Below are 22,442 nucleotides of genomic sequence, written 5' to 3'. Positions count from 1 at the left end.
TCCATACAGTACACTTCTATCATTCTATCCCTACATGTGCTATGTTTACTGTTATTACTGCAAAATTGCAGGTATTTTGAATTTAGCTAAGTCAAACGCGAAAAAATATAGCAATAGGTAATATTGAGCATGCCTTCCTAGATTGCCGATTTATGGCCTAACCAATGTTTAAAATATATACGATGTGTAGTGGTTTTGAATCAGTAAAAAAGTAGATAGTACTTTATTTTTTATTAAAAATGTTATTTGAAAAAATATTGATGTGATTTTGAGAATTCCAGTGCTATAGGGAGTTATGAACTCTATACTTTACTAAGAAGAAGGTATACAATTATTTTGTTTATTTATTTTGACTGGCCTGTGTATCGATATTGCTTATTAAACTAATTTAGGACTTTGTGATGCTTCCTTAATGTACCTATATTGAGTGTAATTTTTGAATGCTTATATTTTTTTATTGTCTAAAGGGTATAGCAAATTACTCGAATTCTGTGTAATTAACTGATGATGTTTTGCTAAAAAACCTATGACTTTTAGGTATATAAATTGCAATACCCTGTATGTTACAAACATCATACTACTTATGTAGGTTTCTATGGTGGGGTGGGGCAGAAGATGTGCAATTGGCGTCATAAATTCGACATTATATTACAAAATATCAATGGTAAATATTACAATGCTAAGGCATGTTATGTCCTTAAAGGTAATGCCTTTAAGCTACGCAAATAATGAAACAGTAGCATTTCTGCACCGCCCAATTACCCACTTAAAGCCTTCTCAGTTGTAAAACAGCGGATAACTATCTCATCATTAAAAAAAATATGCTGTTAGCCTGATTAGATCAGTACGTGATTTTTATTTGATTAGTACCATATATGAAAAATTTATCTCCTCTGACTCTGACTTACCTTCAACAAAAAGTACTGATAAGACAGTGGCCTAACTTACTGGAAATGTCTTCTTGCAATCAGTCGAGACCTTTTTTATATTATTATTTTACTAATCTAATAAAACACAGAAAACTAACAATATATTTTTGAATTACAAAACAAACTAGTGAGAGTTAATTTATTATCATTTTCATAGTCATTGTTTAAAACAAATATAGTTGTGATATATGTTATTATGAATATTATTAGGTGATAATGACAGTTTGAGCTCGGACAAACAAAAAACATATAATATTTTGGCTGATCTTACTACCATTGTTGCCACATTAAAATAGAAAGAAAATGGCAGTTTTTTTTGTGCGAGCTCTTACATTATACTAGATTTGCAGTTGGTATTTAAATGTGAAAAGACTGCAGGTATTGTTGCACTGTTTGAGTGTTTTATAAATGTATAAAAATAGCCCAATGTGTTTCTTTTTATTTTTAAAATATTTTCAGATGATTGTGAACGAGACTGGTCCTAAGAGACTTCCTTGAGGAACACCTATTTTCCGCCTTTATTTCCTTGAATTTATATACTTAGTAAAGCACTAAAAGTGCCTATGCCTATGCTATGCACAGTATAAAGTCAACTTTCAGTTAATTTTGCCGTGAAATTCTCAGTATTGTTGATGTTGTGGTAAAGATGTTGTCAATATGCATCCATTGAACTGCATTCTGAGACAATCTTGAGAGAAGTAAGAACGTAAAACAAAAGAGTAAAGTATCTTATTTATAAAAAAGTGGTGGGATACTGAATATCATGAAAGAAATGGCAGTTGTCCTGAATTTTAAATGGCAAATCTAGACAGTGAACTCTTCGTAATAGTGTTTGGTATAGTGGTGTGGGTGTTGGAGTTCGCATGGGTAAGTTTAAAAAATATGTTCCTATTTCTCTCATCACTGGCTTATTGGGGTGCACGAAAGGAGCTTGAGTGAAGTGCATAACTACCACCTTACCTGCTATTCGTTCGACGCACTCTGGGCAGTCAGCGACGGACGCTATTCTGCCCGACGTTACGTGTGTTTGTTGTGTATTTTAAGCATTAGGGTTCGTGCGCCTAGTGAATCAATAACAATTAAACACACTATACATACGCCGGTCTCCCAGAGGGGTAGGCAGAGACTAAGCACGTGTCACGATCCTGACCTGAGTACTTATGTTCCTTGATCCTGACATACTTATTTTTTACTAGCTGATCCCGCGCGCTTCGCTTCGCCTTAAAAAGTTTTCCCGTGGGAATTCCGGGATAAAAAGTAGCCTATGTTCTTTTCCAGGGTCTAGACCGTATGTATACCAAATTTCATTCAAATCCGTTCAGTAGTTTTGGCGTGAAAGAGTAACAGACAGACAGACAGACACAGTTACTTTCGCATTTATAATATTAGTTAGGATACTGACTTAAGTATATCAAATCATTCCTGTTTATAATCGTTATGCGCACTATATCCTCAGGACAACCAGTACTGGTTCCACCTGGCTACGCTGGGTGTCCCCGCGGGAGGGTCCATCCTGCTAGCGGTAGCCAGTGTGTTGCAGCTCAGGCCTGATGATCGGTGAGTTGAGCACTCATTATTGCTGTTCTAATTGGAGATTACCAGGTAAGGAGCACCTAGTGTCATCATTCTTATGTAGGAATAAGTAATTTTAAATATACTAAGAAACTTCATTTCTAATACCCCAAAACCAAAGTATTGTAGCACGTCACACTACCTTCAAATTTGTAATAGGTCAAACACATATTTTCTACAACTGAAGTAAGTAGGTAGGTACGGTGGCCTGCACCTAAAAGTATACAGGCGGAGTTTTTAAAATAACGGTCTCAAGCTCACATGCTGCTCAAGCACATCCACATAAACACCACTGCTATACACATCACACGTCCCCGGATTTATAACAGATGTAGCTGGTCCCTTCATCATCAGGGATCGCTATTTTAAAAACTTCGCCTGTATACTTTTAGGCGCAGGCCACCGTACATCGTTTTGTTATTGTTACCTACGTCCTTATTTCAAGCAACAGCGTACCACCTAATCTTCCCTACAGTGTCACAGTCTGCCACGGCGCATTCCTCTCGACTCTGGGCGTGATGTTCTACCTGAGCCTGTACTGGCTGGTGCAAGACGCCGTCACTACCACACCGCTCGGCCGCCGCCTCGTCATCAACTACAGCTTGACAAGAGCTGACGTCACTGAGATCAGCCACAAGTAAGTGATTTTTGTAAGGTGCACCACAAGGTTTTGTATTGGGACCTATGTTATTCATAATTAATGCAAATTCCTGTCAGCCCTAAGTGCTATTGTTCTGCTTCTTCTTCTTTTGCAGTACGTTATTTAATTGAAATGCTTAGCTACTTTCTCCCCCAGGGTAGTATCCTGTACAGAAGGCCTTCTGTCCTGCCTGGCCGGTGCCATAGTGGTGCTCTACTCGTGCTCGCGGGACCCGCTGCGCGCCTCGCACTTCGTGTCGGAGGCGTACGCGTGGTTCAGCATCAGCTACTTCTTCTGTGACCTTTGGATGCAGTATAAGGTGAGATGGTGTCTTATTGTATTCAATACAGCTTTCTTTAATGACTATGATATTTTGCTTTCGCATAGCCATAGTCAGGTAAAATGCTATGTCTAGATTCTCTAGTTTTTGCGAGCTTTAGGGCTTCGCAGGATAGCCTGCATGGCATCTAAGCTTGGTAATTACTTTGATATTTCTTTTCATATTACATTTGGTAGTTATGATACCTACTGTAATCCGTACCATTTATCTATCTATGTGAAAAAAAACGGAGCAGCTACTTTATTATTTATTTATTTATTATTTTATCAACTCACCAGGTATTCTCCGAAGACAAGATAGAAGAGGCCCTTTCCACCCGCAACCTCATGCACCTCGCCGACCCGCTCACCCCGCGCCAGCACATCCGCGGGCCTCCCTTCCTGTACTACTGTAGGGCTGACCCACTGACTGTCATACACCACTTGGTGTTGGGCAGCTTTGTGTCGAGGATGATTGTTGTGAGTATGTCTACCTTATCTATTGCTTTTTATGGTAACTTATTACCATCAGGTAAAATTATCGGAAGATGGCTTTCCTCATTAAACCAATACGGGCTAACTTCGTCGTTCCTGCGAGCTGAAGGGATGTCTCAAGCTAAGTTTGCTTGTTTGATGGTCTCCCCTCAATGCCTTCCGTAAAGGTTATGCCGTACATCAACGGATACCGGCATGCTGCCACTTCAGCCCGCTGATTTCGTGCATGGTATCCTACAGATACTCTGAATGCTTTGTTAGCTTGGATTTTTATGGTACCTATATCTAAATCTAATCATAATCATGACTATATTCACCAGTACCTAACCTTATATTCATAACTCCACAGTACCTCCGCGGCTCGCACGGCGACTGCCTATTCGGCTTCCTCTACCTCATGGAACTATCCACCCCCTTCGTATCTTTACGAGGGATCTACCGACGTCTGCGCATGCGCTACTCCCGCGCGTACTTGGCCAATGTGCTGGCTATGATGGTGACATTCTTCATATGTAGGGTCGTCAGCCTGCCCTATGTGTGTCTGGTTTATTATAATGTGATCCATATGCCGTATTTTAAGGTGAGTTTGGTTTATAAAGGTGGTTGTTCAAGTGGTGTAGAAGGTCGAGATAAGATGACTCAGGGGATTTATTAAACCGCATAGTTATGCAGTCATAAATAAACGTAAATCTTTTGGCTGTCTATACTATTTTCGCAACACCTGTAGCTTTTGGTACTTACGAGAGCTTTGACGCGTGGCAAAAAATAGAATGGAAGACACTGCACACTCAAGCCCCCATTTTAATGCACCTACGCGCTAATTGATAAAGGTTTTATCCGAATCATTAGGTTTAGCTCGAATCCTATTCATCACTTTTTACATTCAAGGCTTATAGGCATTAACTAACTACAGGTATAACACTGTAACCTCCCCAGGGTGTCCAATCCCTGCCCAACGACTGCAAGCTAGTAGTGACCCTCATGCTGGTCCCGCAACTGGTGTGGTTCTACAAGATGGTGCGCGGTTACATGAGGCTGAGCCGCGAGGCGGAGGCCCGGCGGGGACAGCTGGCGGCGTTGGAGACCAAGGTATGTCGCCATCAGCCTATAGCAGTCCACTGCTGGACATAGGCCTCTCCCGAAGCACGCCACTGGATGCGATCTACAGTATATGTATATATGCGTATAGCTTTACGCATCCAATCATAACCAGCCACCAATCGCAAATTGTCAACCCATCTAACCCAAATTTGCAAAAGTTGATCAGAATTAAACAAAGAGTCGCGCCCTTTAGGTTTACTATACTGCTGTTACAACATCCTGTATACTTCGATAATCAACCGACTGCCAATTCAGCTTCCCTATTTTAGTTTTTCTGAATCAAATAAAAATATTTTAATTACTGTAATTATCTATTTCCAGAGTTCCCTGAATTTTCACTACAACAATATGTACATGTAGTTGATGGGACGACCTCTCAAACAATCATCATCAGTGGCACACGTCCACTTTTGTCTTCTACTGGACATAGACCTGAGACATGGAAGCACTCACATTTCAGACTGATACATATGTAAATACTATATTTAAAATAATTTTAAGTAAATAAAAGTCTTGATTGATATTTACTGTTTTCCTTTATCAAGTCCTAGTTAAGTTAGCTAGCTAGAGGACTACGAATATATCTACCGATAACACAGATTACATAACAAACATAAGTTACTAACGACTAAGGATGTTTCAGACGCCATGATGCTACTAAAGAACCAAGGTCAACATTCACCATGATGCTACTAAAGAACCAAGGTCAACAATCAGCATGTAGCTAATCAACCAACAAAATAAAACTCCCACATATAACAAGAACTAATCATACATTTATTCCGCTCACTTTTCCACTGCTTGATCTGACTGTTCCTAGAACTATACAAGTCCCGTCGCTATCACGAAAAATTATCTATTGACAATAAAAATTTCATAAAATTTTTTCGTGATACAGCTTCTTATCTGTTCTCTGAACTAACCGTCGAAGGCCTGGTCGAACTGTTCCTTACTGATCTTCCTGTTCTTGAGCTTCTTGATGAGCGCCACGTCCGCCGCTAGTTCGTCTATTTCGGCTTGAGTCACCGCGCGACGCTTCTTGCCTGCAACCGGGAAATTAATAATAATAACTAGCTGTTCCCGCGAGATTCACCTATGTGTTAATCCAGGGGGTCAGCTAACTCCATACCAAATTTCATTGAAATCGGTTCAGCTGTTTGGACGTGAAGAAGTAACGAATCTTCGGGAGTGGCCTACGTCCAGCAGTGGACTACTATAGACTGCTGATGATGATGTAGGGTCTTCATTTACACGGCCATCTGACCACAAACTAACTAACTGTTCTGTAACATTGTCAGCCAGTCAGCGGACATACATAGACCATTAAATATTGGAGTTTTACCTACCATTAAAACTCTTATTATGTTTCCAGCGACATCTGAAATCCATGTTATGAGATAGCATCTCCCTTATCATCGTAGCAGCTTGCAGTTTTCAAATTTTCGCGCCAAAATCCCACGCTTTCTACGATTGGTCAAGCCTCGGGCGCGGGCGGCGTCGCTTTCTAGCTGTCAGATTAGTGACTTTTCCATCATTATATTCCCGAATAATAATAGCAGCGCCAGGTAGCGCTTGCTGGATTTCAGATCAAAAATCAAAATCAAAATCAAAAATATTTATTTAAACACCTATGAATTTAAATGAGTAAGTACAATATTATGAAATTAAATTGGAAGTGTGTGAGTTAGTAAATTTACGAGTTTTGGTGGCTTCCACACTAGGCTCGGCCTGTGTCGTGGATGCCGGTGTACCAGTTATAAAAGGTATAATATTAACAAAGAAGGTAGGTGGCACTTACAGTAAAAACAGATGTAAACAATGTTTAAATTACTAAGACTAATCATAGGAACATTTTTCGTTGACTTATATTCATTAGTAACAAAATAAAATAAAATAAAATTAAATAGATGTCGCTGGAAATAGATGTCGCTGGAAATAGATGTCGCTGGAAACATAATAAGAGTTTTAATGGTAGGTAAAACTCCAATATTATGTGTTCCGTAGCGACATCTGAAATCCATGTTATGAGAAATGTCTGTTATCACCTGGCAGCTAGAGATGACGCAATAATGTGAAGTAGGTAACTTACTTTGATCATCAGATATAAATCCGTGATGAGAAATATAGGTACTAACTATGGAAATACCAATGAAATGGAGGTGACCATATTAAAATACCTTATACTAATTTATTAAAAAATAAATTGGCCATGAACCTAATAGACCTAATCACAACAAACTTAGAATAATTATATACCTATTTAGGCATGTATATCACACAATAATTCATTTAGCAGATTTTATTATTATTATTATTTTTTTTTTAATTACATCTATATTATGATCTGCCCCCGATAGCAGCTTCTAACCTGACTGTGGATATGAGTCTGTATCTGGTTTTGAACCAAACACAGGAACTATGACTATACTCTTACCATCGTCAATTAAATGATCATTGTCACAATGCAGCAAAGTTAAATCATGTACCCTGCGCCCCGAGTACTCGTATAATAGGAGTAAAGTAGCTGTTCTCTTAGTTACTCCAAAAAATTTATCTACCAGCGGAGAAGAATGCTGTAGATATTCTATGAGCACACGTGCATTCCACATGGGTGGCTTCATGGGCACAGGTTTTGCTACTGAAATAGCCTTTAAAACGTGTTTTACGACCAGATTCTGTGATATTTTTATAGAAATTACAGATTTATGAACAAGAACAGATCGATAAGCTACACCATAGAACAACGCGGACTCGCTACACCATCATTAAGAAATATAGAAGCTAAATATTTTGCGACCATTACTGACGAAGGAATAAACTTGTTTATATGTAGCTTAGACAATGATTTCAAAAGGAAGGATACGCCCTTCAGAACATTTTACTCAAACCTTCTTCATACAAGCAAAATATCTGCCTTCTGTCATAATTTGTTGGAACTATGTCAGAGAGAGCCGAGCTACTTATCCTGACGACGCAACCTTGTACGTGCGTTCATATTTTACCGTCACCGGACAGTAGGTAAGTACATAATAATATGAGTGAGTTGCATGCGGACGTCCGTACAAGGTTACATCGTGCGGCCATTGTAGACTTTGGTAGTAAAATAATTATCGCTTTAAAATGTGTTTATTTATTAATTAAGGATGATACGATATTCCATATTCCTTTTTGACCTTCGTATCATAGTTTTTTAGCCTTTCACAACAAAAATAGGCATATTTATCACAAGAAACAAAGACTCATCTCTCCGTCACAGACAACTGTCGATGAGGACCGTTGGCCCTAAAATGTCTATTTTAGGGCCAACGTGCGGGTGCCATTTTCTTGAGTGGTTGGGCCTGTCCTTACGCAGTAATATATATGTCAATGAGCTTAGAGCACCAAACCGACCATTTATTCCAAATAGGTGTGTAGGTATTTCCTTGTTGACATTTGAGGTATGTATGCCCCAAAAGCTGACGATCCGTTCTACTGCTGGGCTGAGTAAGTGTCACTCTGGAGTTGGTCCACGTGACAAGCAGTTTGCATTGTAACGCCTGGAAGGTACTGTGGTGTCAGCATACTGTCGAGCTCGTCGATGAGGTCCAGTAATGTCTTGGCTAGGCAATGTAGGGTCAACGACCTGGTCCCTCCTTCTTGTTTGATGTAGGCCATAACTGTCCTGTTGTCCCTCTGTAGTAGTAATACTGTTGTCTGTCTGAGTGTCTTGTATTTCATGCTTATGGCACCTATAACAGTGAACATTTCCTTCAAATTACAATGTCATGACATCTGTAAACTCTCCCACTGGCCGAAACCTTTGAATCGTTTATTTGGGGAACCCATGCCTGGTCTGAGGCATCTGTGGTCAGGTAATTCATCACTCGTTGTGGTTCGTGGATCAAGTACGGGATGTGCAGATTCTGTAGCCACCACTTTAGCTCTGTTGAAACCTCTTCTGGAATCAATAACTCTGTCTGGCGGCATAGACAAGATTTTTGACAGTGTCTTTGCATAAAACGGCAATGCAGCCTTCCCCGATGGGTGATGAAGGCTACAAAGTTGAATTTCCCTATGAGGCGTTGTGCCTGCTTCAGGTTCCAACTGCCACATGTCAGCATACCAGTAATTGACTGTTGAATACCACCACTTTAGCTCTGATGTAATCTCTTCTGGAATCAATAACTCTGTCTGGGGGCATAGTGGATTTTTTGACAGTGTCTTTGCATAAAACGGCAATGCAGCCTTCCCCGATGGGTGATGAAGGCTACAAAGTTGAATTTCCCTATGAGGCGTTGTGCCTGCTTCAGGTTCCAACTGCCACATGTCAGCATACCAGTAATTGACTGTTGAATACTACCACTTTAGCTCTGATGTAATCTCTTCTGGAATCAATAATTCTGTCTGGGGGCATAGTGGATTTTTTGACAGTGTCTTTGCATAAAACGGCAATGTAGCCTTCCCCGGTGGGTGATGAAGGCTACAAAGTTGAATTTCCCTAAGAGGCGTTGTGCCTGCTTTAGGTTCCAACTGCCACATGTCAGCATACCAATAATTGACTGTTGAATACTGTCTGTCTTTGACGGTGGGAGGAACTTGCGGTTTGCATGTGTGTCCCAACCCACACCCAAGAATTCCAGGCTCTTTTTGATGGAGTCGTTATGGACTTTTGATGATCCATCATAAGCTTTGTAGAAGATCAATGGTCTATTGTTGCTCTTGTGTGTTTAAGAGGTTCTCTTTGGACTGACTGACAAGGCAATAATCGTTGAGATACTCAATCATGCGAATTCCTCGAGTCCTGAGGGTTTCCGCTATCCAATTGGTGATTGTTGTGAACATTTGGTTTATCTGAGCGAGCATTCTTTGCGACACCAGTATGGAATCTTATTATGTTTTCTGCTGAAGGTAAAATCAGTGGTGGTTTTGTAAAATGGGAAGCTGATTTTATTACTTTTAAGTAGGTAGGTACTACAGGTGGTGCTATGAGTGATTCCCAAACGTAGATTTAGATTTGTTTATTGATAATTATTCATTACATGTCAATATTAAAGGTATTAGTAAAGGTAGTATTGAAGGCAGCCTACAAATGGCAATTAGTAATTTTTTATAAGATTCTTTGAATTTATTGTAAGGGGCTTGTATTTGTTATTGATCTTTTTGTCTCCTCCCCCTGCTTGAAAACCAGGAAAGGACATTGGCTTATTAGACAGTTGAGCAGAGTAGGTATGCTGGGGCAACTGTACCTACCTACCGACTGTAACGGCATAGCACTGCGCGCGGGTTGTCTTGTCGGCTGTGTAAAGACCGATAACCTTGACCTAGACGTCGAAGGTTGTGGTTCAGTGTTATATATTACGGTAGCACGTTATAACTTGTCAATACCGCCTAGTGCAGAGTTAACGGCAACATGGGAGTGACGATAAATTTACAAAAGTACCATCAAAAACCAATGTTATTGTTAGTTTGTTTAAGTAACCATTTTGTACATGCTAAGTAATTATTTTGTGTCACTTGTAATTTACTTTCTATAATAAACATATTTGTATCTTATTGATGTACTCTGCCAGCATTAGTGGATTAAATAAATATTCAGATGACAGAGGAATATTGCCTACGCCCTGTCTGATATATTTATCGCCAAGAAGTTTCAAAAGTGCCCCCCTACGTGCTGCAATACATTCGTTCCGTATTTTCGCTTTCTGCAAATAATCTGTAATATATCCTGAGACTAGTTCATGCTTAGAATCCTTATCAAAAATTTCTTTTATTTTCGAATACAAGGTAGTAGCTGTTATCGGTTCATTGACCTTTGACCCCCAGTCAATAACATTTTGCAGTGAAGAATTAACTATTTTATTTTGAGTTAAAAATGCATTAGATAATTCTGCAACACTACGCTGCATACGAGGCCAGTTAATAAAGGAATTCGACTCGTTGGCCAACTCTTCGTTAACTTTAAAGTCTACGAACGCGGGACATGTCACATGCTAAGTATTTCTTATGGGTGTCCGCATATCCCTAAGACTTCCAGACACTTTTGTTAAAGTGTTGGTGTTCCTCAATTTTAGCCACTCTAAAAGATGGTGCCGCCGGAACTAACGGTTCTTTTATGGAAATTGATAAATTACACACCTCGTCATTTGATTGTGGTGTAAGTAAAAAGTCTTGTGGCCTTAGTTGGTTTTCCTTATTAGCACTCACTAAGTCAGATAGGTAATTGACTTACCGGCTGCTGCGACAGAACTTCAAACCTTGTGTATCAAGCTCCGAAAAACTCGATGAGCGGACCCGGGCGGCGGCGGCGGCGGAGGCGCGGGCGCGAGCGCGCGTGACGGCGGAGGGACGCGCGGCGCGTGCCGCGGCGATCCTTGGGGCTGCGGCGCGCGCACTCTAATGAGCAGCTGGCCCTGCTAATGCTACTCCGAGAGCCAAACTCGACGTCTCCCGACGTCTCTTACGAGAGCGGGAGGGCGGCGGCAGTAGCGGCGTGGGCGTGGCGGGGGCGGCGGCCGCGCCGACCGGGCGCGGCGCCGGGCCGCCCGCCTCCTGCAGTGTCCTGCACTTGCGTGTTGTGTTCCTCTGGCGCGCCTGCTACGGGGGACCGCAGCATGTACACCAAACACTCATTTTCTTCGGAAAGGCACGCGTCGGGCCCGCCATTTTGACATGCGGAAAAACACTTCCCGAATTGCACCCATCTGACACTGCATCCATCTTAATATTGGTATTTTCACACAACACGCGAGACGCGAACAAAATCTTGTTAGAAATTTGCTAATATTTCAGATAAAACAAGATTTCGAAAAAACTGCAATGCGTACGACTTTAAGTTTGACGCAATAATGATGGAAAAGTCACTAATCTGACAGCTAGAAAGCGACGCCGCCCGCGCCCGAGGCTTGACCAATCGTAGAAAGCGTGGGATTTTGGCGCGAAAATTTGAAAACTGCAAGCTGCTACGATGATAAGGGAGATGCTATCTCATAACATGGATTTCAGATGTCGCTACGGAACACATAATACAATGTTTATAACTTGACCAAAGACACTTTTTAGGACTTCTATTGAGGGTGGGGGTTAAATACATCAAAATGGTGCGACGCCATATCGGTGTGTTATACCGCACACACACAATACAGACAGTATATGAATATGAAGCGTAACAAACCTTTTTTAACTTCAGTGTTTTGTTTGGTCTCTTTCCTCTTTCGCTTCTTCTGTTTCCTCTCCTCTTTGCTCTGTTTCGCTTGCTCCCACGACTCTGATTGCGTTGGCTGAAAAAATCAACAATTAAATCATTTCAATGCTACAGTATGATGCGCTAGCTCAAAAGCTAGTTTTTTATCTCTGATATTGATTTAACGATACGTCACTAAATCGCGGGACAATAGACTTTTGATGAAACTTTCAGAATCTGACAATTTAGTATCTGAGTTTAAAAAACAAACATAGATCAGTTATAACATCACAACAACATGACCCGGACACTTTATAAGGACTGGCGTGACAACACTATATGTATAGGCAGAACATCTAGAAAGAGACCTACATCCAGCAGTAAAAACACCATCACAAAATTCACAAACCTTTTTCTTTTTCTTCTTAGACGGCCAAACCCCAGTCTTCCTATACTCTTCAAGCTTCTTCAAACGACTCTCCTCCTTCTGTTTATCCCTGTAAGGTATACTATTGAAGTCTATCTCTTCTTTAGGCCCTTGGAACTGTAGTTTGTGCTCCGGTTTGACTTCAGGCATGATAGGTAGCTTTAGTAGGCCGTAGCTAGTTGCTATGTGGCCTAGGGGGAGTTCTTTGAACTGTAGAAGGAGGTTGCACTCGTGTTTGGAGTAGGCCCTCATGTGGGATACGAAGGCTCGTTGTCCCTTGTCGAGGATGGTGCGGTCTTTTAGCTGTTGGTCGTGGAGGATTTTTAGCACCTGGAACGGGAGATTAAAGATTAATTAAATATAAAAAAACTAGGTGAGTATTTTAAACCAACTCATTTAGGAGATCGGAATGAATAGTAAGTAATAAAAATACCGTAAAGACACCTACACATAAAATTCAAACAATTTCAATGACAATGTGCCTTATGTTGTTGAAATGGTTATGATCGAAAGACGCTGACCATGCATGTCGTAAGACTCGTAAGTCACGACTACTATTTATCGTGGAATTCCCACGGGAAAGCCTAAGCGAAGCTCGCCTAAAAAGCTAGTATCGCACTAAACATTCCACTCACCTTATCCCTCAACTTCTCTGTAACCTTAATCTCATCGCTGGACTCCCGCCAGTCCTTCAGCTCGACCAGCTGATTCGTCTTTATGAAAGGCACATATGTGTCTTCAGTAGGCAGTAGTGGAAGCAGTGAGCAGCCGGCCGCGCCGCCCCGCGCCGCCCGCCCCGCGCGGTGGACCAGGGAGGCCGGGTGTGTGGGCGGCTCCCATTGGATCACCCATTCCACTTCTGGGATGTCTAGGCCTCTGGGGAGAGAAGTAGTGGTTAGAGAAAAGGGGAGAGCAATGAGTTTAAGCTACTGTGGCCTGAAATATCCATTGCGACTCCCCAATGGGGCTCACAACGTGATGCCTAGAATGGAGTGCGAAGCATAATTTTTGAAGTGAGATGGGGAGGGAATATACCTACGAAGTTTACAGTTTGTTTTGTTTATAAGAGTGTAAAGGATCTTATGCTAAAAAAAGGAGATACTAAATAAAATTATAGATAAAAATTTACTCATAAAAAGTACTTACCTAGCCATCAAGTCAGTGCACAGCAGAATAGTATTCTCAGCCTCACGAAACTTCTCCAATATCTTACTCCTTTTCAGTTTCATCTTTCCGTGTATGGCAAACACTTTGATCCCGGGCAGAAACACTGGCAACACATCAGCCCAGTAGTCCACACACGCACACGTCGGCAAAAAGAACAGACCTTTAACCATCTTCCTGTTTCGTATAAAATTCAATAGAAACAAGAACTTATCCTGAGGTTCAACTATAACATAATAGTTTTCTAGAAGTAGCGGTGTGCTTATTGTTGACTTTTCTTTTACGGATACAACTACAGGGTTCCTAAGTCCGGCCCTGACCAGGTCTTGTAGTTCTTTGGTCTGCGTGGCGGAGAACAGGCCGGTGCGCCGCTGCCGAGGCAGGTACTGCAAGATGGTGGTCAGAGTGGCCGTGAAACCCAGGTCCAGAAGGCGATCAGCTTCATCTAGTACTAGGAATTCCTGTAAATATAAGGACCCAGGTTGAGTATATCACAAATAATTTGTAGTTATAAATGTTTAAAGAAGTCCCCAGTAGGTGACATGGGTATGAAAATGGATATCCATGTTTCTTGTCTGAGTACATTATGCTACACTTCCAAGACAAACGAGTATGCACATAATATTAAAGTCATAAGTATTGGTACTGAGTCAACTGTCAACTGTCATCACAAGCAATCTTGCGCGTGCATTTTATTTCAGTTTTTTGTGTCAAAAAGCTATATTTTGATCTGTAAATAGTGTGAAAGTGGAAATAAACATTTGGAAACCATCTGATATTGTTATCCGCGAGTGAATCATTGTTTTTCGACAAAAATACAGTGAAATAATTTCGCGAGTGACATCTAACAGTGCCAAATTAATTTTCTACCCACATTTAATTCTGTCAATCTACCCTACATTTTTTAATAAAAATAAAATAATGTTGCCAACCTAGAAAAATAAAAATCTACCAAAACATTAAATCTCACTAATAAAAAAAAATATGAAATGTCGTGTGCAGGGGGCCCGGGGGATGCAGATGGGGACCCCCCTATCAGACCTTCTCATAGGAAACTTGTGCAACAAGTATTTCATCCAAGTTTGTTGAAAAATACACAAAACAGAACCTTGAGTGATTCCACTACTATGCCTAAAGACAATGCAGCTAAATCTATGGAAGTACAAATGTCAGGAATCTCCCAAGGACTGCTATCAACTGAAGATATGGATAATGATGTACAAGAAATACCCACTCAGCAACCTGAATGGCAAAGAGTACCGCCATTGAGAACAACAAAGCGAAAGAGAATCTCACATTCCGTTTCACCACCAACAACACCTACAAGTAATAGGTTTACTGATTTGCCTGTTGATGCTAAGGAAGTAGCCGCAGGTGTAAAACCTAACCCAATGAGGGAAAGCCGACCACCTCCACTCATACTATATGGTATAGATGATATCAGAAAATTGTCTGACCTGATAGAATCTGTAATATCCAGAAGTGACTTCAACCTTAAGATAATCACTAAGAACCAGCTGCGAGTAACCTGTAACACAGTCGAAACCTACAAAAACCTCATGTCAGTGGTCCGAGCTAACAACCTTATCGGACATACATTCACAAGAAAGGAAGAAAAGTGCTTCAGAATAGTAATAAAAAATCTTCATCATTCTACCCCACATGATGCAATTGTGGAAGAACTTGAAAAAACTGGGAACAAGGTGCGAGGCCCTGTCATCAATGCCCGTGTAGGCCAAGATAAAAAACCAACTTCTACGTTTTTCGTAAACCTAGAGCCCAGCAAAAATAACAAATGTGTGAAGGACATACGCTACATATACAATACAGTAGTGTCCATAGAACAACCAAGAAAACAAAATACTGTAGTTCAGTGCAAGCGCTGCCAGCAGTACGGCCATAGTAAAAATAACTGTCTGAGGCCATACCGCTGTGTCAAGTGCGCTCAGAATCACAAAACATCAGAGTGTACAAAACAGGACCGGAACACACCAGCAACATGCGCCTTGTGCTTAGGTGACCACCCGGCGAACTTTAAGGGATGTTCTGTTTACCAAGAAATTATCAAAAGAAGACTAAAAAAGCCCAATCAACCAGCTCTTGCTGAATTTGTAAAGCCACCAGCAATGACAACTAATAGACGCGAATATCATGAAGACAATCATCCTACAACTGAATCAGGCTCAAAACTTGAAGACCAACCACCCAGCAACCATAAGAAAAAATACTCGGACTGTGTTAAAGGCAGACCTGTCGAAACTGAAGACATCAAAACATCAAACCTGTTACATGAACTCATCGCTAAACAATCTGAAAAGATTGATGCCCTCCTTCAACAGATAAGTACCCTAGTCGGTCTTATAGCCACGCTCGTCCAGCAAATGACAAAATGAGTGCTCTAAAAATTGCCACATGGAACATAAATGGCCTCACACCAAATAAATCAGAAGTGGAGGCATTTATAAACGTTAACCATATTGACATATTGCTGATCTCTGAAACTCACTTTAAAGAAAATACTATCTTTTCCATACCGAGATTTAATGTTTACCATACAAACCATCCAGATGGAACAGCACATGGTGGTACAGCTGTCCTAATAAAGTCATGCATCAAGCACTACCCATTGCCGTCATTCTGCACGGAACAAATACAGGCTAGTACTGTTGCTATTCAACAGAGAGGCGGATATCTCAATGTATCTTCTGTATATTGCCCTCCCAAGCACAAAATCGATGAATCGAGGTTTAAAGATTATCTTACTACCCTCGGCCCTCGCTTCATAGCTGGAGGTGACTGGAACGCGAAACACACTCACTGGGGATCTAGACTGATAACAACTCGAGGGAGAGAACTCAAAAAATCTATTGACAGTTTAAAATTAACTACACTGTCATCAAACGAACCAACTCACTGGCCAACAGACCCCAATAAGCGACCAGATCTCATTGATTTTTTTGTAATTCGTGGCTTGTCCACGTTACACCTTCAACCAGAATCAAGCCTAGATGGTTCATCTAATCACACGCCAGTAATTCTTACATTAAACACACCCATAACCAACCGCAAGTTTGCTGAAAGACTATACAATGAAAAGACAGACTGGGACGGTTTTCGAAACTACATAGAAGAAAACATAAATCTCAAAATGAAACTCAAAAACAGTGATGATATAGAAGTAGCGACAAGATACATAACCAACCTTATCCAAAATGCATGCTGGCGATTTACTCACTTTACTGAAAGAGTACACAAACAGTCCAAAAATCTATCGGCGTTAATAAAAAATATGATTCTTGAAAAAAGACGTCTTCGCAGAATATGGCATAACAGCCGACATCCAGACGACAAAACCGCCTTTAACAAAATGAGTCGTGAGCTAAAAGAACATAATTATTACAGAACTAGAAAACAAAACATTCCAATCAAAACTAGAATCATTAACAGCGAAGGCAGATACAAACTATTCTCTATGGAAAGCCACCAAAAACTACAATAAACCTCATAATGTGAAACCACCGATACGGGATGAACTAAACCAGTGGGCGAGAACCTCCAAACAGAAGGCAGACGCATTCGCTGCACACCTCGCTGCAGTGTTCGTACCAAATCGGCCGGACCCCAGTCATGACGATCGCATCATAAATGAAACACTGAGCCATGAATTCCAACTCGAGCTACCAGTCAAGTCAGCTACTCCCTCCGAAGTAAGGAAAGAAATACGGAGACTGGAAAACGGGAAAGCACCAGGTTACGACCTCATTGACAAAAAAGTCCTTCTAGAGCTGCCTAAAAAGGCCATTGTATTCTTGACAGTGCTATTCAACAGAATATTCTATTTGGAATACTTCCCTAAGCACTGGAAAGTATCTCAAATCATTATGATACACAAATATGGAAAACCAGAAGATCAAGCTGCATCATACAGACCTATAAGCCTGCTGCCTATTATGTCTAAACTCCTGGAAAAGCTGATACTATCTAGAATAAGACCAATACTAGAAGGAAAAATTGTCCCGGAGCATCAATTTGGTTTTCGCCAACGCCACTCTACGGTGGAACAAGTGCATCGAGTGTGTGACAAAATAAGGAAATCACTAGAGCAAAGGGAATATTGTTCGTCTGCATTCCTAGATATCCAGCAAGCATTCGATAGAGTGTGGCACAAGGGCTTGCTATGCAAAATAAAGATGATGCTTCCACATAACTTTTTTGGCCTCCTGGAATCTTACCTGTCAGATAGATTGTTCCAGGTTAGAGAGTCTGATTGCACGTCAGGATTCTACGAACTAAAAGCCGGTGTTCCCCAAGGATCAGTACTTGGCCCCATGCTCTACACAATTTACACAGCTGATCTGCCTGAAACACCTGGAGTCACTACAGCAACATTTGCAGATGACACTGCCCTGTTAGCGAGTGACCGAGACCCCATTGTTGCATCAGAAAAACTGCAAGAAGCACTGGACAGTATTGACCTGTGGCTTAAAACATGGAGGATTAGTGCAAGCGCGTCCAAATCCACTCACATAACTTTCACTCTTCGAAAAGAAAACTGCCCACCAGTCTCTCTTGGAAACCAGATACTTCCTCACAAAGATAGTGTTAAATACCTAGGAATGCAACTGGACCGTAAGCTACTATGGAATAAACACATAAAAGCCAAAAGGGATGAGGTGAACAAAAAATTTAAAAGCCTATACTGGCTACTTGGCAAGAACTCTAAGCTGTCCTTGGATAATAAACTCCTTGTGTATAACACTATCATCAAGCCGATATGGACCTATGGGATACAGCTGTGGGGCTCTGCTTCAATATCCAATATCAACATCATACAACGAGCCCAAAATGCTATCCTAAAGAGTGTGTCAAATGCACCCTGGTTTTTGACTACAAATGAGCTGCATGATAATCTTCAAATGACTACAGTGAAAGAGGAAATAAAGAGATTTGAAAAGTCATACAAGGATCGGCTAGTGAACCATCCAAACCCACTGGCTACACAACTTCTCCAGCCAAGCTGCACAAAGCGCCTAAAACGACGATGCATATTAAATATAAAAGAAAGGCAGTAGCCTAATAAACAAATGAAGTTTTCCTTGATGAAGGACTACTTCAATACAGTGAGTTTATGGACAACTCATCTGCTTATAACCAAGGGGTTGATTGCAGATAACATTACAAAAAAAAAAAAAAAAGTATTGGTACAAAAGATTAGAACACAGTCATAAAATATTAAAGACTACATAAAATAATATAAAAGAGCGGTGGTAGCTTAGTTGGGTATGGGCCCGCTTCTCACGCCAGAGATGCGGGTTCGAATCCCGGCGCTGACATGTACCAATGAGTTCTTTTCTGAACGTACAATGTATACCATCGCTCTTACGGTGAAGGAAAACATCGTGAGGAAACCTGCATATCTAGATTTAGCACATCTAGATATGTGAACCCACCAACCCGCAGTGGACCAGCGTGGTGAGAAATGGTCCAAGCTTAGGAAGGCAGTTTAGACCTTGGGGATATGCACAAAGGTTCCATTCGAGAGAGCCAGGTGCAGGTAATTACACCCCCACAGAGAATAGAATAGAATAGAATAAATCTAATTTCTTCTCCTTTCTTTTCTCTGTATTTGATTATTTATTTTTAAGTTATCTTTGTTTATTCAGCCACAATCAGATGGCTGGATATTGCACTTGTTAATGTTATAATATTTAATTCAATCATAAAAGTACCCACCAGTTCTCTGACTCTACCGGCCAGGTTGAGTTGCTTCCTCTCAGCAAGCAGGTCCTCGAATCTCCCTGGAGTGCACACTATGATGTGAGCTCCCTTCTGTAGCGTCTCCACATCCTTGTCCACGGCTCGCCCGCCTACTATCAGTGCTAGGGTTATGTGAGACAGCTCAGGTTCTTCTAGAAACTCTTGTATGACCTGGAATTTAAGAAAAAAGGTTGGTTAGTCGTAGTTTTCTTCTTCTAAATTTTAGGAACCCATTTAGTGTTGTCACCATGCACATGTGACTAGCCACAGCACAGTATACAATGATGGAACATTCATAAAATTTGAATTGAATGCCATTGCCAATGCAGCTGAAGGTAACCTAACAAGAATTTAGAAAATATTTATCGAAACTGCTGAAGCATGTGTATCTAGCATGAACCAGGGTGCTTTTGGTTTATGATTTTCACCAGAAAACCATCAGGACCTACCTTAGTTATCTGTGTAGCAAGCTCCCGTGTAGGCGATATGATAACTGCATAAACAAACTCCTTCCTCAAGGGCGAGTCTTTGTGCTTCTTCAGCAGCATCTCCAGCATCGGTACCACAAAGGCCAGGGTCTTCCCGGAGCCAGTGACGGCCTCAGCCACCACATCTTTGCACGACAAGATCAGCGGTATAACGGCAGCCTGAATTGGCGTCATAAACTGATACTTCTGCTTGTCTATAGAGGTCAGGACAGGTGCGGAGAGAGGGGGCTTAACTTTAGCCCATTCCTTATTCACCATTTTGGTTTATGGCCTAGTATTTTCGTGTTTTAATTCTAATTTACTAAACCATTTCACGTTTTCAATTCAAAACCAGTGTTGCCAGTCCCATTGAAAGATTTCGGACGGTATTTTACCTAAAAACGGACGGTTTCTTATAAAAAGGGACGGTTTAAAAAAAAAGTTACGATCTGTAAGTGTATCAAATTAATTTAATTTAATTTATTTATTTCAGATTTACAAGATCCATAGTTGTTAGTATGTACAATTTATTCTTAAGAGCTAGTGTTAGTATACATGGCTAAATAAGGCTCTTTTATCTTATAAGGCCAATAATAAAGAGCTGTTGATTTTTTGGTGATATATGTGTCGCAGCCGGATCGTATAATCCGCCGTATTACATTACGGCTGGCCGCATTACAAAACAGGGCCGCTTTGTAATACGGCGTATCAACGTTTAGCCGGATTGTCATTTCGATACGTTCTTCATTACGGCGGCCCACGTTTAGCCGCATCGTACTACTACTAAATTGTAGGGTGACCATGTCCATACTGAGCATGACATTACTGCTGAAGGAATTTTGCGGTTTCGGTAGTTTGACAAACATTTTGTAATCATAATAGAGTAAATATGCTATCATATGGACTTCCGTTAAAGTATCAAACTACTGTGCACGGGCACTACTCGGATTGTAGGATCTTCGAAATTATTATTCTTCATCTAGCCGGAGGGCGTCCCACACTACGTTTGCCTAGTCGCAGTCTCTTCAAGATCAAATAATCTTTGCCGGCCACAATTATATTTTTTGACCCAGTAATACTGTGTGGAAATCCGCCGACCAGCAGAATCCATGGTCACTTTAGCTGTTTGATGTGCGTTATAACTTTTGTACGTTTTTCACTGTTCTGCATTGATCCGAATAGATATTATTTAATTTCACGTGAAAATTCTTCTTGAAGTCACTGTTTACTAACATATTTAACACGATTTATTTGTTTTAATCATCATCAAATATCTGTATACACCGCCATTATTGTTGTTATGTCAAGCAGCGTCACGAGTGTTAAAAAACGAAACTAAAATATTTTGATGCGGCGGCTAATCTCTTGCCCTATTACATAACGGCCAGCCATATTGAATGACGTATGATGACGAATACAATCCGGCGCATTTTCATTCAGCCGTATTCAATACGGCTAAACGTTGATCCGCCGCATTACAAAGAGGCCCTGTCTTGTAATGCGGCTAGTCATAATGTAATACGGCGGATTATACGATCCGGCTGCGACATATGTATAAGTACTATAAGTACTGCGGAAGCACTTAATTTCGAGAAATAATTTTGTGAATCTGTGCAGCGAGCATAGGATTCGATACTATTTTCGAATCTACACGAAGGGTCACATTTACCAAACGCTAAACGTATTTAAATCAAATTTTAAATACATTTTGTACTAACTGACAGACGTATGACATACTACTAAATACGATTAGCGTTTGGTGAAATTCCACCTAACATCACATCCGAAAAAACAAATGTCACTTTTGGAACTAACTTTGCCTTACTTTTTGACAGTGAAAGTTCACTAAAAGACTCCGAACTTATTGCGTCCTATAAGGGACGGTGGATGCAAAGGGACGTCGAGGGGACGGTTCAGCGTCAAATAGGACGAAAATCGTCCCTTTTGGGACGATCTGGCAACGCTGTTCAAAACAACAAAACACACGAGGTTTTGACGTATAGTTAGATCACTGACACTGACAAATATGATAGTGACAGCACGCAATTTAGGTTATCTGTGGCAGTGTGACCATATTTAAAAAAAACTGCTGAGTTCATATTCTAAGGTGTAACTATAATACCGCCATCTATCATCGAGTAGCGGTACTTTACATGCAACTTTTTTGTATGGCGCAGATCTAGTGCAGCGCGGGTACCGGTAGGTGGCGACTCTCACGCGCTTCTCGAACGGTTGTATAAAGTCGCACTCCTAACTGAACTATTTTTTTATTATCTTTATCTTGACTACTTTCCTACATCATAAGAGAGAGCGTTGGGTACTACTGTTACGTAAATACCTTGTTTTACTTGCTACGAGTTTTCGTAGCAAGGTCTATGGCGTTGCTGCGTAGTAGCTTTGTAGCTTAGATTAG

At 40.8% G+C, this 22,442-nt stretch overlaps 2 protein-coding genes across 2 annotated transcripts; one reads left to right on the top strand and one right to left on the bottom strand.

The window, feature by feature from the left end:
- The first annotated feature begins 1,724 nt into the window (after window positions 1-1,724).
- LOC105382234 (TLC domain-containing protein 3A) lies at window positions 1,725-5,510 on the top strand. Its single transcript, XM_048626517.1, has 8 exons — window positions 1,725-1,796; window positions 2,386-2,486; window positions 2,977-3,138; window positions 3,298-3,460; window positions 3,760-3,939; window positions 4,304-4,534; window positions 4,891-5,043; window positions 5,377-5,510. The coding sequence occupies exons 1-8, from the start codon at window positions 1,725-1,727 to the stop codon at window positions 5,413-5,415; spliced, it is 1,101 nt and encodes a 366-aa protein (XP_048482474.1). The 3' UTR covers window positions 5,416-5,510.
- A 426-nt stretch (window positions 5,511-5,936) lies between these two features.
- Window positions 5,937-22,073, bottom strand: LOC105382261 (probable ATP-dependent RNA helicase DDX55 homolog). Its single transcript, XM_048626233.1, has 8 exons — window positions 22,001-22,073; window positions 20,012-20,373; window positions 19,539-19,733; window positions 13,788-14,266; window positions 13,277-13,517; window positions 12,624-12,971; window positions 12,206-12,311; window positions 5,937-6,098 (listed from the first exon to the last, which is right to left on the bottom strand). Exons 2-8 carry the CDS (start codon window positions 20,306-20,308, stop codon window positions 5,974-5,976), a joined length of 1,791 nt encoding a protein of 596 aa, XP_048482190.1. The 5' UTR covers window positions 20,309-20,373; window positions 22,001-22,073; the 3' UTR covers window positions 5,937-5,973.
- Between the last annotated feature and the right edge of the window lie 369 nt (window positions 22,074-22,442).

This window comes from Plutella xylostella, chromosome 16 (genome assembly GCF_932276165.1).
Source record: "Plutella xylostella chromosome 16, ilPluXylo3.1, whole genome shotgun sequence".
Classification (NCBI taxonomy): Eukaryota; Metazoa; Arthropoda; class Insecta; order Lepidoptera; family Plutellidae; genus Plutella; species Plutella xylostella.
This window is presented reverse-complemented; position numbering and strand designations above follow the sequence as displayed.

What these genes read in the sequence shown, in the direction of transcription:
- LOC105382234 (XM_048626517.1), top strand. Translation starts at nt 1,725, where the DNA reads ATGGCAAATCTAGACAGTGAACTCTTCGTAATAGTGTTTGGTATAGTG. An exon ending in CAGCTCAGGCCTGATGATCG is followed by an intron (nt 2,487 to 2,976) that starts GTGAGTTGAGCA and finishes TCTTCCCTACAG; the next exon opens with TGTCACAGTCTGCCACGGCG. An exon ending in TCCATATGCCGTATTTTAAG is followed by an intron (nt 4,535 to 4,890) that starts GTGAGTTTGGTT and finishes TAACCTCCCCAG; the next exon opens with GGTGTCCAATCCCTGCCCAA.
- LOC105382261 (XM_048626233.1), bottom strand. Translation starts at nt 20,308, where the DNA reads ATGGTGAATAAGGAATGGGCTAAAGTTAAGCCCCCTCTCTCCGCACCT. An exon ending in CCGGTAGAGTCAGAGAACTG is followed by an intron (nt 14,267 to 19,538) that starts GTGGGTACTTTT and finishes TTATATTTACAG; the next exon opens with GAATTCCTAGTACTAGATGA. An exon ending in TGCACTGACTTGATGGCTAG is followed by an intron (nt 13,518 to 13,787) that starts GTAAGTACTTTT and finishes TTCTCTCCCCAG; the next exon opens with AGGCCTAGACATCCCAGAAG.